The sequence below is a fragment of the Myodes glareolus genome, chromosome 21, assembly GCF_982192425.1.
Source record: "Myodes glareolus chromosome 21, mMyoGla1.1, whole genome shotgun sequence".
NCBI classification, from domain to species: domain Eukaryota; kingdom Metazoa; phylum Chordata; class Mammalia; order Rodentia; family Cricetidae; genus Myodes; species Myodes glareolus.
In genome coordinates, this window is record NC_142046.1 from 16,959,963 (window position 1) to 16,972,628 (window position 12,666).

A 12,666-nucleotide genomic window follows, 5' to 3' on the forward strand; every position below is an offset into this window, starting at 1 on the left:
ACATTAGGCACATTTATTGTGAGGGCTGTCTGCTCTGGAGGGAATGCTGCATTTGGCAATACCCATGCCACCTACCCACTCACTGCCAGGAGCACCAATGTCTTCAGACAAATGTTTCCTGGGTAGAACTGTTCCCTGCTGGAGCACCAACACATACATACAAGTAATATATTTGCCTGCCCTGAAGCAAGAGTCAGCAGGTGGGATCTCGTCTTACCTTCTGAGAAACCTGGCTGAGCAGCAGCTCAGTGTGGCACACCTTGTAGTTGGCCTTCTTCAGCTCCTCCCGTAGCTCTGCAATCATGTTCCTGCAGTCCTCCAGTTTTGTCTACCAAAGAGAGTTGGTTGTGAGGTTACAAGAGCACCTATGGGCACAGGCAGAGCTGGAGATGCTCTGTTCCTCAACTGCTCTCTTGTCCATCAGTTTCATTTTGAAGGAGAGATTCCATAAAGGTAAAAAACAAAGGGGAAAAATTCCCAAAGACCTGATCCTTACAGTTTCCAAACTACATGTCCCAGGCCAGGCAGCCACAAAGAAATGTGGCCCAGACTTTTCACTTTTTAAGGGGACCACAGTGACATCTGGGGGATATCATGGGAACTACCAATAAGTTGGTAGAGACAGGCCACATACCTGTGGACAATGCCACATCCTGGCAAAGCTGGGCTTTGGTGGCTTATGTGTTTTAAAAACAAAACAAAACAATATGAGAAAACAGAATGGAAATGAGAGTGTCACTATCTACCGATTCCTGGCCAGAACACTGTGTGGGCCCAACAGGGTCACATGACCTTGGCAATTATACTTATTTAAAAGTGAAGTTTAAAATATTTTAAATGTAGGTGTGCTGTTTCCACCCAGCAACTATGTCAGGAGGAATCAGTCTGGTGTTCGTCTGCTTAGAGTAACAGTTCTCAGCCTGTGGGTCATGACCATAAGAAAACATTTCTTATGGTCTTAGGAAGCCCCAGTCATAAATTTATTTTCATTGTTACTTCATAACTGTAATTTTACTACTGAGTGGTGTCTGAGTTCCTAAGACCCATTGGAAATAAAACAGTTTTCCAATGGTCACAACCCACAGGTTGCAAACCATTGGCTTAGAGGAACATTAAATTGTTTCTTTTGGCTCCAGAGAACTAAGGGAACTATGAACCAAGAAATCTGGGGAACTTCTGTCCTCAGTAAGAACTATGCAACATGAAATAAGGTCATTTTAGAAAGCAAAGTATTCATCTCAGGCAAGCTGAATAAGGTAAGGTGACAGGACATAGCTGATGCCAAATCTTCTACTGTCATCCGTCTGTACAGCAGCGATACCTGTAACTCCTGGCTCTGGTTGTAGAATTCTTCCCGGTCATGCTGCAGCTGTCTGATCTGGCTGTGCAGTTGGGTCACCATGGTGTCATGCTGTTCCTGAAGCTGGCTGTATCGAGTTTGTTCTTTCTGAAGACTCACCTTCCATATCTTGATGTCTTCCTCTTGTAACTTCAACTGATCTTTCTAGCAAAGGAAGGGACAGCATCATTTTAGGGGCCACCCAACACAGGCAGTGACACTCAAGCTTACCACATCACCAACATCAACAGTCACACACTGCCCTGGAATTTTAATCATATATTTACCAGCCTGGTGCCTTTCTACTGTCAATGTTTTCCAAAATCCACATGAGCACATGGAACTTTCCTTAAGAAACACTATGCTTCTTATAATTGCTGAAGTCCTAGCTGCCAACTGAGGAAGACCCTGAATATATAGTGCTTTAGTCCTTTAGAATGCTGGGTCCTCACTATCACCCAGTGTACCCAGCACAAGGCAAATGCTCATTGGTACAATTTAACACCACAGGATACAACACAGACTGTCACTATCATTTGTTGTCTACAGAATGGGTAAAGAGGCATCAAAAGGCTTAAGATAAACCAGGTGTGGTGGTGCACGCCTTTAATCCCAGCACTCAGGAGGCAGAAGCAGGTGGATCTCTGTGAGTCTGAGGCCAGCTTGCTCTACATAGTGAGTTCCAGTTCCAGGGCTATATGGAGGGAACCTATCTCAAACAAATAAACAACCTTCCACCAAACCCAAAAGGTGAAATCCACCATTCAAAGTCCAGATCTGGTTGGCTTTATTTCCATGACATCAAACCCCTTCAGTTCTGTACCATGAAATAGCTTACCAGCAGGAAAAATAAAACTACATGGGCCCTTTACATTCATGGCCAATGCCAAGTAGTCATTAAAAAAAAAAAATCACATGTTCTCATGGTTCCTGAGAGCTGAAGGAGTTCATCTGGGTATACCTGTACCTCACAGGCTAAGTGGCTTGCCCTTAAGCCATTGGAGCAGAGCTGGGACTAACAAAGCCCACTCTCTTATTTGGCAGCTGCTCTCTATAAGCCACCATGTGAATGGATACCCCTGCCTGCTCACCATTGCCACGTTGTGCTCTTCCAGAGCGGCTGCTCTGATCACCTTGCGCAGGAACCTTCTGTTCCTGAGGGCGTGCTGCTGCCGCTTGAACCGCTCATACAGCAGCTGGTTGTGCAGTAAAAGCAACTGGTCTCGGAGGGTGCGGATCTCATCTGAGGGAGGAGAGCCTGATTTTAAAGCAGAGGGAAGGTGGCAGAAAGGCCTTTTACACACAGTTCTGTTAAGGGCCTCCCATGCGCCTTACTTAAGAAACATAATCCTTGGGGTCTTAGAAGACAGCTCATCCATGAAATGCTTGCCATGTAAGCATGGAGGACTGGTTTGATATCCAAATCCCATGAAGAAAGAGGCACGGAAGTTTGTGCCTGTAATCCCAGCACTGGGGAAGCAAAGACAGGCAGACCCTTGGGGCTCACTAGCCAGCCTGCCTTGGTACAGTAGCAAGCTGTGAGTAGCAAGCCAGTGAGAGACCGTCTCCATACATGTGTGCACACAATTCTGACACTAACCAATTAGTGTGTGAGTTCCCAGCACTGCATTCTTAAGAGATGGAAGAATCTTCTACTTGCCTTCCCTTTAAAGAATCTAAAGATGGTACCAAGGAGGGCTCCTGAGGCAGGAAACCTGATCATGACCTCCTTTCTCTCTGCCACTGCTCCCTCACTTCTGTGCTTCCCAACGAGACTTTCTAGCACATTCCCACCATGCAGATCTTTACTAGTGAAACCTGGTGCTTACGTTTTCATTGAACTCCCAAGTTCATAGTACTTGCCACTCCTTAAAAATATGAAACATTGAGTCTGCAATACTTGAGATCCTCTCACCAACTGGAACAGGAGTCAAAGGAAGCCCCTTCCTAAGGGCACCCTTCAAGTACAGAAAAGGGATGAGTAGGGCTGGATGTGTGCTGAAGCAACAACTTTACCTCCAAAGTGGGTCCAGTCAACAGATTTGCTGGGTAAGGACAACCTAGGAAAAGATTTTATAATAAGTTACTGATCTGACCTAGAAAACACGAATCTGGACTTTCTGTTGTTGGTGATAGTGTTCTGAGAAAGTCTCATGCAACCCAGGCTGGCTTTGAACTTGCTGTGTAGCCAAGGATGATGTTGAACTTCTGAACCTCCTGCGTCCATCTCCCAAGTGCAGGAACTGCAGGTATGGGCCATTTTATTATATGGTGCTGGTGATCAAATGAAGGGCTTTATGAATGCTAGGCAAGCATTCTACCAACGGGGGTACATCCTCAGCCAAAAAATATGGACTTTTAGCTGTAGCAAGGTCAGAATCTGCAGTGACTTAAGAGAACTTCCATACTCCCAAGTTTATGGCTAAGCTGGAAGGGAGTCTTGGTGGCTGGGAAGGGGCAGGCAGTCCATTGCATATAACTAAGTCTCAGCCCTAGCACTGAACTCCTTGGCTTAGTGGCTGTGCTATAGGATCTGTTGTCCAACCACCCTTTTCCAGGAAACATTGAGCCCTACTCCCTCCACACACACCCAGTCACTCTCCTTGGACAAGCTACTGTCACCCTGTTGAGATAAATGCAAGTCATCTACCTGATTCTAACATACCAAATTTCATTTTATAAGTGGAGTTTTAAATATTACAATTCTTATCAAATTCCACCTTAGGGTATTATATAAATAAAAAGGTGAAAATTAGTCAGGTGTGGTGGTACAACCTTGTAATCTTGGCTCTTGGGAGACCACAGTAGGAAGATCATGAATTTCAGACTAGCCTGGGCTATATAGTGAGATCCTGTCTCAAAACAAACAAACAAAAGATTAAGCTAACATTTCCTAAGAACCAGCAGCAAAAGGATCAACCCCAACTTAGCCAGGTAATTCTTTCTCTTTCCTTGGAATTCTCTGCCAGGGTAAGGAAAAAAAGACTGAAAGCTGCCTCAATGTCTGTGTGCTGTGGACCTGTAGAGAATGCTGATGATGTCATCTTTCATCATGGCACTAAGAGAAAACAGAAACCTCTACCTGGAGGATATACTGAAATCAGTGTTACTTTCTCTGAGCTATTATAACCTCATCTTTAATGCCTGCTTTCAGTGAACAGATGTGCAAACACCCATTGGAGCATCCTCACAGAACAGAGGCACAGAATGACCTGTACTGACTTATTTACAAACGGATGTTGTCTCTGTCACAGATCATCCAGGCACAAGTGCCCATGCTCTAAACATGGGCAACAAAAATAAATAAATAAAAAGCAACAAAATAAAAGGATATTTAAGACAACACAAGAAAACCAGCTGTCTCGGGTACAAGTGGAAAGGGATCGTCCTGCTCTGCCCTCATAGCCCTGCGCTGTCTAGAAACAACAGGGCCCAGGCTTACTTGCTCAGCTCCTTGCTGTGCGCATCTGCTCCCTGCTCTATCAGTCTGTCCAGTACTTCCGTTGGGGAGGTAGAGGGCGCACAGTCTTCCTCAGGGTTTCCTTTCACTTTCTTCAGAAGCTCCTCAGTCTTCTTGCTCACAAAGTGACAGGCAGTCTTTGGCAAGGCCACCTCAAAGAGATGATCATATGGGGGAGGCTGACCACTTCCAAAGCTCACTCCCCTCTGAGGTGGAATTTTGCAAGGGCTGGGAGTGAGGATACTGGTTTCCAGAGAAGTCTGGCGATCTCTGTCCCCAGCGGGACTGGCATCAGTACTGCCAGAGGGTGGGTCTATAGGAGTAAAGGCTTGCTTTGGTGTGTCAGGCCCATGTTTGTCCAGAGAGGAGTGCAAAGTCTCAGGGTTCACGCTGGAGCCCTGAGTCCCAGAGGCTGCCAAATGAGTCTTCCGCTGAGAACCAGAGTGACTGTCTCGGTAGAAGGGAGAGTCAAAGCCCCCTCGAGGAACTACAGGATCCGCGTCTGCAGTGGTGATCTCAGAAAGTTCTTTAGATATCGCAGCTGAAATGAGGGTGGGGAAACAAGAAAGCCCTGTAAACACTCAACCAGGCAAATGGGCTTGGGTTTGTGTACTACAGGAGAATTAAAGCAGGCAATACTTTCCCTGTACATGCTGGAACACTACTTTTCACCTCAACACAGAAAGTCTAGCAAGCTCGTGAGTTATGACTCTAGAGCCTAGTTCTGAGACAGAAACAAGATACTTTCGCCGCCTTGTAGCAACCCACACATATTACCTTCTTCCTTATCTTTCTCAATACTGTCTTCCTCAGAAGCCAGGTCACCTAGGAAATCTGATAGATTCCCCAGAGTAACGGAACCTTTGTTTGAAGACAAATCCTCTGCAGAAAGATAGAGACAACTCAGGTCACACTGGCTAACCCCTGCAAAACACAAAGCTGAAACACTGCACACAGATTTACAATAGTTTTTCCAGATGAAGCGACAAAGCTGGGACCATTATGAAAGAGAACTTACGCAGCATTTACAAAAGTTCCAAACCCAATCCCACAAAAAATACACTTCTCAGGCCATAATGTCTCTAATGATAGATAAAATCACCTAGTTTGACCTGCTCAAAGCAGACACATTTCCGGTAGGAGCTTAACAGCTTTCTAATACTGGTATTGTTGTGTGCCTCTATGTCGGCATCAGTGCTATTCCTCCAGAACACCCTTCTTCCACCTAGCTTAGCTTTGAAACTATGGAGTTCAATGCAAAGAGACAAGCCAGGTCCATCATTACCCAGGGAGTTTACCTAGTCCTCGGTCATTCAGAAGATACGGCTGTCTCTGCAGGTGAGGCCTTGAGGAATCTGCTCTTTCTTCCTGAAAATGGAAGCAAACAGTGAAAATGCTGGGCATGTTCTGCGGCACATAGTAATGGGTTTAAAGGTTAGTTCACTGTTTTTGAAGACGGTGATTCTCTGTGTAGCCCTGGCTATCCTGGAACTCACTATGTAAATCAGGCTGACACCAAACTCAGAGATTGACCTGCCTCTGCCTCCTGAGCGCTGGGATTAAAGGTGTGTGCTACTCTGACCAGGCTGTTTTTTGGGGACAGGATCTATGTAGCAATGGAAGACCTAGAGCCTGCTACATAGACCAGGTTGGCCTCAAACTCACAGAGATCCAACTGCTTCTGCCTCCCAAGTGCTGCAGCTAAAGGCTTGCACCACCATGCCAGGCCCTAGGCTTATGAGCTTTTTAATGGCCTATTTTCACTTGCAAATAATTGGATTTTATTATTGGCTATAAATTATTGTCAGCTGTTTACCTTGAAGTGACAGACTTGATTCATCATTTAAGAAACTGTCACAAGTAGGGGAAGAAGAAAATATGAGCAAAGTATATATAAGTATGAAAATGTCATAATGAAATTCATTAGCCTGTACTGAATCTGAAAAAAAATCAATTAAAAAGAAATTTCCTGCTAAATATTCAGGCCTGAATAAAGCATCTGTCAGTCACTTGTCTTTCAGATAAATTATGCTCCATAGAAAAAAAGCAGCTAGTTCAGCTCCAACCCAAACAGCTACAAGGTAGAACTCTCCTCATCTTGCAGCATGCAATAAAACACGCTCTGAGTACATTTCTTATTTTGCTTGCTCTTTTGAGACAGGGTCTCATTGCATCTATACTGGCCTTGAATTCACAATCCTTTTGCCTCCGCTTCTGGAGCCTGAATCAAACGTGTGCCACAATACTCGGCTACATTTCCTAAGGGTATATACATAATTTCAAGGCCCAGATTTAATGAAAACTCATCATTTCTGCTTCTTAGTGTAGAACATGCTTTTTCCTCCCTTTTCCTATTTCTAAGCTGAAAGAGTATGGGGGTGGGGGGGATGCAATACCTTGAGAGTCTGGTCTCTAACTTGGTCTGTGCTAAGGGGTCAGCATCTTATTACTGTCTGTACTGCCAATGACACAGGGAGGGCACACAGCAATCAATGTTGATTTGAAAGTTGGTCTAACCCACTGAGTCCGAAAGGCTTTTGGGGTCTCAGGGTTGGCAGGTCTTACCTTGAGAAGAGATGACACCTATTTTCAATTATTATGATTTAATTCCAACCCATTTGGGGTCAGGATGGTACTTGGCATAATTAGGATTTACAAGACAAGATATGCACTGGTATCTCTGGCCTGCCACTCACCTTCCTGGGGGGTGTGGCTGTGGCCTGGGAGGCTGGCCCATGTACACAGTCATCTGGGGGACAGGGCGGGGCTGGAGGAGGAGAGGTTGCCGGGGTTCCCAAAGGAGTTCCTTTTCCACCTGCTCAGAGACAAGGACAATACATAGAAAGGTTGAGCCAAATATCAGAAAAGCTATCATTTTCTCAACACTGCTACCACTACAAATATAGCTGTCTAGATAACTTCTTGATCCAGATTGGCCTCAGTGTCTATCTTTTTACTTGTTCTGAAAAGTCCAGAAACTTATATTAAGTTTCAAAAAACAAGTTTATTACATGCCAAATGGCACCCAAAGTCACTATGAGATCCTCTGTCACAAAACACAGGCCCAAACCAATCAATCAAGTCCAACTACGACCCGCATACCCGTGGTCCCAAAGGCTTTACTGTAGGGGTGTGACAAGTCAGGCGGGACATTTCCAGGAGACGTAGGAGGAGTGGTCATACCACAAACCATAGATGGGCTCCAGAGAGTAGCCTAGAAATCAACAAGGAACATTAGCATCAGTAAGGGAGCACTGCATCCTACACAAGATTTCTAGGCCACGTTCAGTTTAGAACTACAAACTGCATGTTGCATTTCAAGTGTCTGGACTCCAAGGTGCTCACGTGGTAACAATGGCTTTCTCTGCTCCTATTATGAGCCCTTAAAGGGCCCTCCTGAAACTCACAGTGTGCAACTGCCACACTACATACTAAATCCTGACCAATGGCCCAAGTTCACTAGGAGGAGAGCAGGGGAAGGCACACTGAGTGGCACCATACTTGCAGCGGCTCAGGTAACAGCCGTGTTGATGGGGAACTCAGACTCTGAGGTAGCTGCCCAGCTGGACTGAACATCAGCCGAGAAGTGGAGGAAGGGGTGGAAGTAGCGCCCCCTGAAATGAAAGGGAAGGAGGCAGGGGTGAGTATAGGGTGCTGAGTCATTCTGATAAACAGCCTCAATCTTCTAGATCATCTGATAACACTCAATTCTCTATTTCAAATCACTAGGGGCAGCTGGGCGGTTGGTGGCACACACTTTTAATCCCAGCACTGAGGAGATAGACGCAGGAGGATCTCTGTGAGTTTGAGGCCAGCCTGATCTATAGAGTGAGTTCCAGGATAGTCAGAATTACAGCCAGAAACCCTGTCTCAAAAAACAAACAAATAAACAAAATCACTAGAGGCTTGGGCATACTTGAGAATAAACTAACATCTAAAGATTCTTGTGGGTTGTTTTTGAGAAAGGGTTTCACTGTACAGCCCTGACTACCCTAGGACTGGCTACATTACCAGGCTGGCCTTGAACTCAGAGATTCACTGCCTCTGCCTTCTAAGAGTTGGGATTAAAGGAGTGTACCACCATATCCAGCCTTTAAAGATTCTTTAAATACCCTTTGGAAGTTAAAGTTCAGGCAGGTCTGATTTAGTGATACATGAGGACAATTTAAAAGGCACACCATGCCTGACAGCCTCATGTGCAGCCTCCATTACAGCTAAAGCCAAGAGCTGCCATGAATCCAGACTCTCGGACCATGTCAGTGTACAGTCTGGGGCTCCACTGGAAGCTGAGTCCCTTATGACACAGGAACCAAATGTAAGCACCTGTACCTCACTGTGTTATATGCTGAGGACTAGTCTGGGGATCTGCAATGTTATTAGATGAGAAACTGAGAACATTTAAGCTTTAAAAAGTAGAAAATAATTCAAACAAAATAGAGATAAACTCTAATTTAGACTATTCCAGGAGAGGTCCCTAGGCAGTCTTACTCTAGGAAGCGCACTGAAAGCAAAAATAAAAACAATGCTTTCCAGAGATGAAGGTGTAAACAGAGAGGACCTGTTGCTTTTTACCATAGCTATTCTGTGTGTCCACATAAGGGCTGGTGGTGACATCAGCTGAACGGTGAGGGAAGCAGGCAGAGAGCTGGTGAGACACAGAATAGCCGTCTTCATACGAGGCTTCTGTAGGGTCCAGAGAGATTTTGGCACACTCTATTACAACATCATGAGTTTCTAATGTCTTCCACCTAGAAAAGGCAACAAAAGTCAAGAAAGGTATGCACTAATTCACCTAACTACAATAGTTAAATCCTCAAGAGGTCAACTCAGTGCTGGCCACCGGACTGTGATTAGCAAAGCATGAGGCACAACCATGCTACCCAGGCAGGAACAGCACTAGATAAAAACTAGCCATTCATTGAACAAATCACCTTCCCTAGTTAAAACGATTTCATGAAATTAATAGAAACAGTTTGAAAGAAAAATATCACCAACAAAGATGAAGAATAGCTTCTTAGATTGAGTATACAGGCAGCTCTCGGGGAGGTTTGCTTTGACACAAAGCTAATCAGGGGATGGGAGGAACTGAAAGCACTAAGCAGCTGGGCTGAACTGAGGTCTCCAGTCAAAGCCTACAGGTTCTTCTAACACATCCTGGACCAAAAATACTGTGCAGCCAATTAAGACTAAAAAGCATGTAAAGATGTTAAAAGAGTTTCTGCAGTGTGAACCTCAGGCCAACACATCTCCAATCAATCCTACAGAAACATAGGAGACAATGCTGAGCTGCAATATGGCTTTGGCAGGAATAAGGCCAGTCAAAGGGAGCTATCCTCTGGCAGAGTGGTCAGCACAACACTGTGATTAGCATGCTTTCAATAGATTAGTGGCTGCCAGAAGCCATGGAAACTTTTACTGTGGACACAACTGCTGTCAAAACTTAACAAAACTAATTTTACTGTATGTAAACCATATACATTACTAAAATTGACTTTAAAAATCATGTTTTTGAATACTAAAGGACTTTTACCATCTTTTTGGTGGGGGTTAAATTTTATGTTTTTTGGCTTAGGGTCTCACTCTGTGATCCTGGCTCTCCTGAAACTCACTCTATAGTCCAGGCTGTCTTTGAATTTGTGGCAATCCCAAGTGCTAGGATATACCTGATTAGAATATAATCTCTTTTTAAAAGATTTCTTTTTCATTTTATTTATTTACTTGGGAGCAGGGGAATGCCACAGCGAGACAGGTGGAGATTGCAGACAGCTTGTGGAGTTAGTTCTTCCCTTTTACCACAGGAGTCCTATAGAGTGAACAGGTCATCAGGCTTAGCAAACAGGCACCTGAGAACCAATGAGCAATCTGATCACTTTAGAATATCTTAAATGAGAAAAAAAACCACAAAGTGTTCTGATAAGTGCCCACAAATAGACTGACAGTATTAAGTATTGAAATTCAAAGAACTAAAGGGGCTAGGAAATAACTCAACAAGTAAAAGCATGTACTCCTCAAGAAAGCCTGACAGACCTGAGTTTGCTCCCTGGTACCCACATAAAAAGTCAGATGTGGTAGCATTCAACTGCAATCCCAGCAGTCCTACAGCAAGATGGGAGAAAGAGACAGAGGAGAATCAGCCAGAAGCTCCAGTGCCAGTGGACTGCAAGGACAGAAACAGAGACTCTGCCTCAAAACAGAGAGAACTGATCCCTGAAAAGTTGCCCTCTGACCTCCACATACACACCTTCCCACCCCCTGTCACACACACAAACCAGAGGCTGGACTGTAACTCTGTCACAGACGCTTGCCAACATCTACAAGACCTGAGTTTAATCTCCAGCACCACAAAAACCTGGAGTTACAGACAGTATTCACTCTCTTAGTTTCTTTAATCTCTTCTAGAGCTGCCAAATGTTCTACAAATGCCCCAAACCAGCAGAAGAGTTAAACTGTGCACACTGCCCGAGCATAAACTTGCTCTTAAGACACAAAGCTTTACTGTCTGTGGCTCTAAGTTCATGGTCATTCTGACAGGACTTTTGTCCTGTGTTTGTATGTGTTCCAAGCATAGTCCCTTGGGTATAGACATGTATATGGGGTTTTGGTGGGGGGGGGGGACTCCTCTTTCCACACCCTCAGCATGACTAGAAAGTGATTAAATGAGGAATCAATACACACAGGATTAATTTTAGTAAAGAAAAGATCCCTTTAAAAAAATACATAGCTAGCAAGATGACTCAGCAGGTAGACATTTGAGGCCAATCCTAACTGCCCATGTTCAAACCCTGGATCCTACATACAGGTAAAAGGAGAAAATTATTCCAATAAGCTGTCCTCTTCTCCACACACATACATTCATGCATGCATGAGCATGTGCATACACCCAGACACATACAATAAGCAAATAAACATAAAAGAGGATTACAGTAGATGTTTTGCTTATTTTGCAGTACTGGGGATTGAACTCTAAATACTGCACATGCTAGGAAAGAATCCAGTTAAATATTTCACACTCCACATGTGTGGAGTGGAGTGCACCTGAAGAGGTCAAAGAATAACTTATGGGGGCTGGTTCTCCCACCATGTGGCTTCAGGTTTTTGTGCTTGGCTGTAGATGCCTTCAGCCACTGAGCCATCTCACTGGCTCTAAATCTTTTATTTTAGTTCATGTAAAACAAGTATTTCCTTGATACTCAAATAGACTTTAAAAAAAAATCTTGGTTTTAGTTTTTATGAGACAGAGTTTCTCTGTGTAACTCCAGCTGTCCTGGAACTCACTCTGTAGACCATGCAGGCCCCAAACTCAGATATCTAGCTGCCTCTGTCTCCCCAGGGCTGGGAGTAAAGGTATACACTACCACGTCAGGTTTAAATAGACTGCTCATATTTTAATGTCTCTGACAGCTACTCTAGCTCTACTAGCTGAACTACTTCCCTAACTCTCTAAGACCCAGCAAATACACTCTATGCTTCTCACTTATTAACTTGCTCTAAGGACCAGAATCACTGCTGTTCATCCTTCCCCACTCCCCAAGCTGTTTTCATCTTTTTCCAAAATTGACTTAAATAATTATTAAGACTATGTAAGCATCAACCATGGCAGAGCTGAAGAGTTCTGATACAGTTTTCACTTGGGATGGCCTGGCATTGTTTCCTTCTCCTAGTTTATGATATGCCCAATGTTAACTGAGCTACCCTGGTTGCTCTGGACTGATGCCCACTGTCTCTCTCACATAATGAAATGAAGGATCTACAAGGGTTCGTCTCCCCTCCCCGCTGAGGGACCTTCTGGAGCTGTGTCAGTCCTCAGCCCACTGTTCTGACACCTCTTTGACAAACCTACATCAAACCCCAACCTTCTTGGGCTTAT

General features: G+C 44.4%; 1 protein-coding gene across 6 annotated transcripts in view; it reads right to left on the bottom strand.

Moving 5' to 3' along the window:
- Positions 1-12,666, bottom strand: part of Tsc1 (TSC complex subunit 1) — a 47,727-nt gene that overhangs the window by 9,119 nt on the left and 25,942 nt on the right. For 5 of the 6 annotated variants that reach the window (XM_087899807.1, XM_087899806.1, XM_087899808.1 and 2 more), the window contains 11 exons: positions 9,372-9,547; positions 8,301-8,413; positions 7,902-8,013; positions 7,496-7,614; positions 6,098-6,167; positions 5,577-5,681; positions 4,782-5,340; positions 3,356-3,399; positions 2,431-2,597; positions 1,322-1,504; positions 218-328 (listed from right to left, as the gene is read on the bottom strand). In XM_087899807.1, the coding sequence (XP_087755933.1) occupies positions 218-328; positions 1,322-1,504; positions 2,431-2,597; positions 3,356-3,399; positions 4,782-5,340; positions 5,577-5,681; positions 6,098-6,167; positions 7,496-7,614; positions 7,902-8,013; positions 8,301-8,413; positions 9,372-9,547 (1,759 nt within the window). The remainder of the gene's footprint in view (positions 1-217; positions 329-1,321; positions 1,505-2,430; positions 2,598-3,355; positions 3,400-4,781; positions 5,341-5,576; positions 5,682-6,097; positions 6,168-7,495; positions 7,615-7,901; positions 8,014-8,300; positions 8,414-9,371; positions 9,548-12,666) is intronic. The other variant, XM_087899810.1, reaches the window with a different exon arrangement.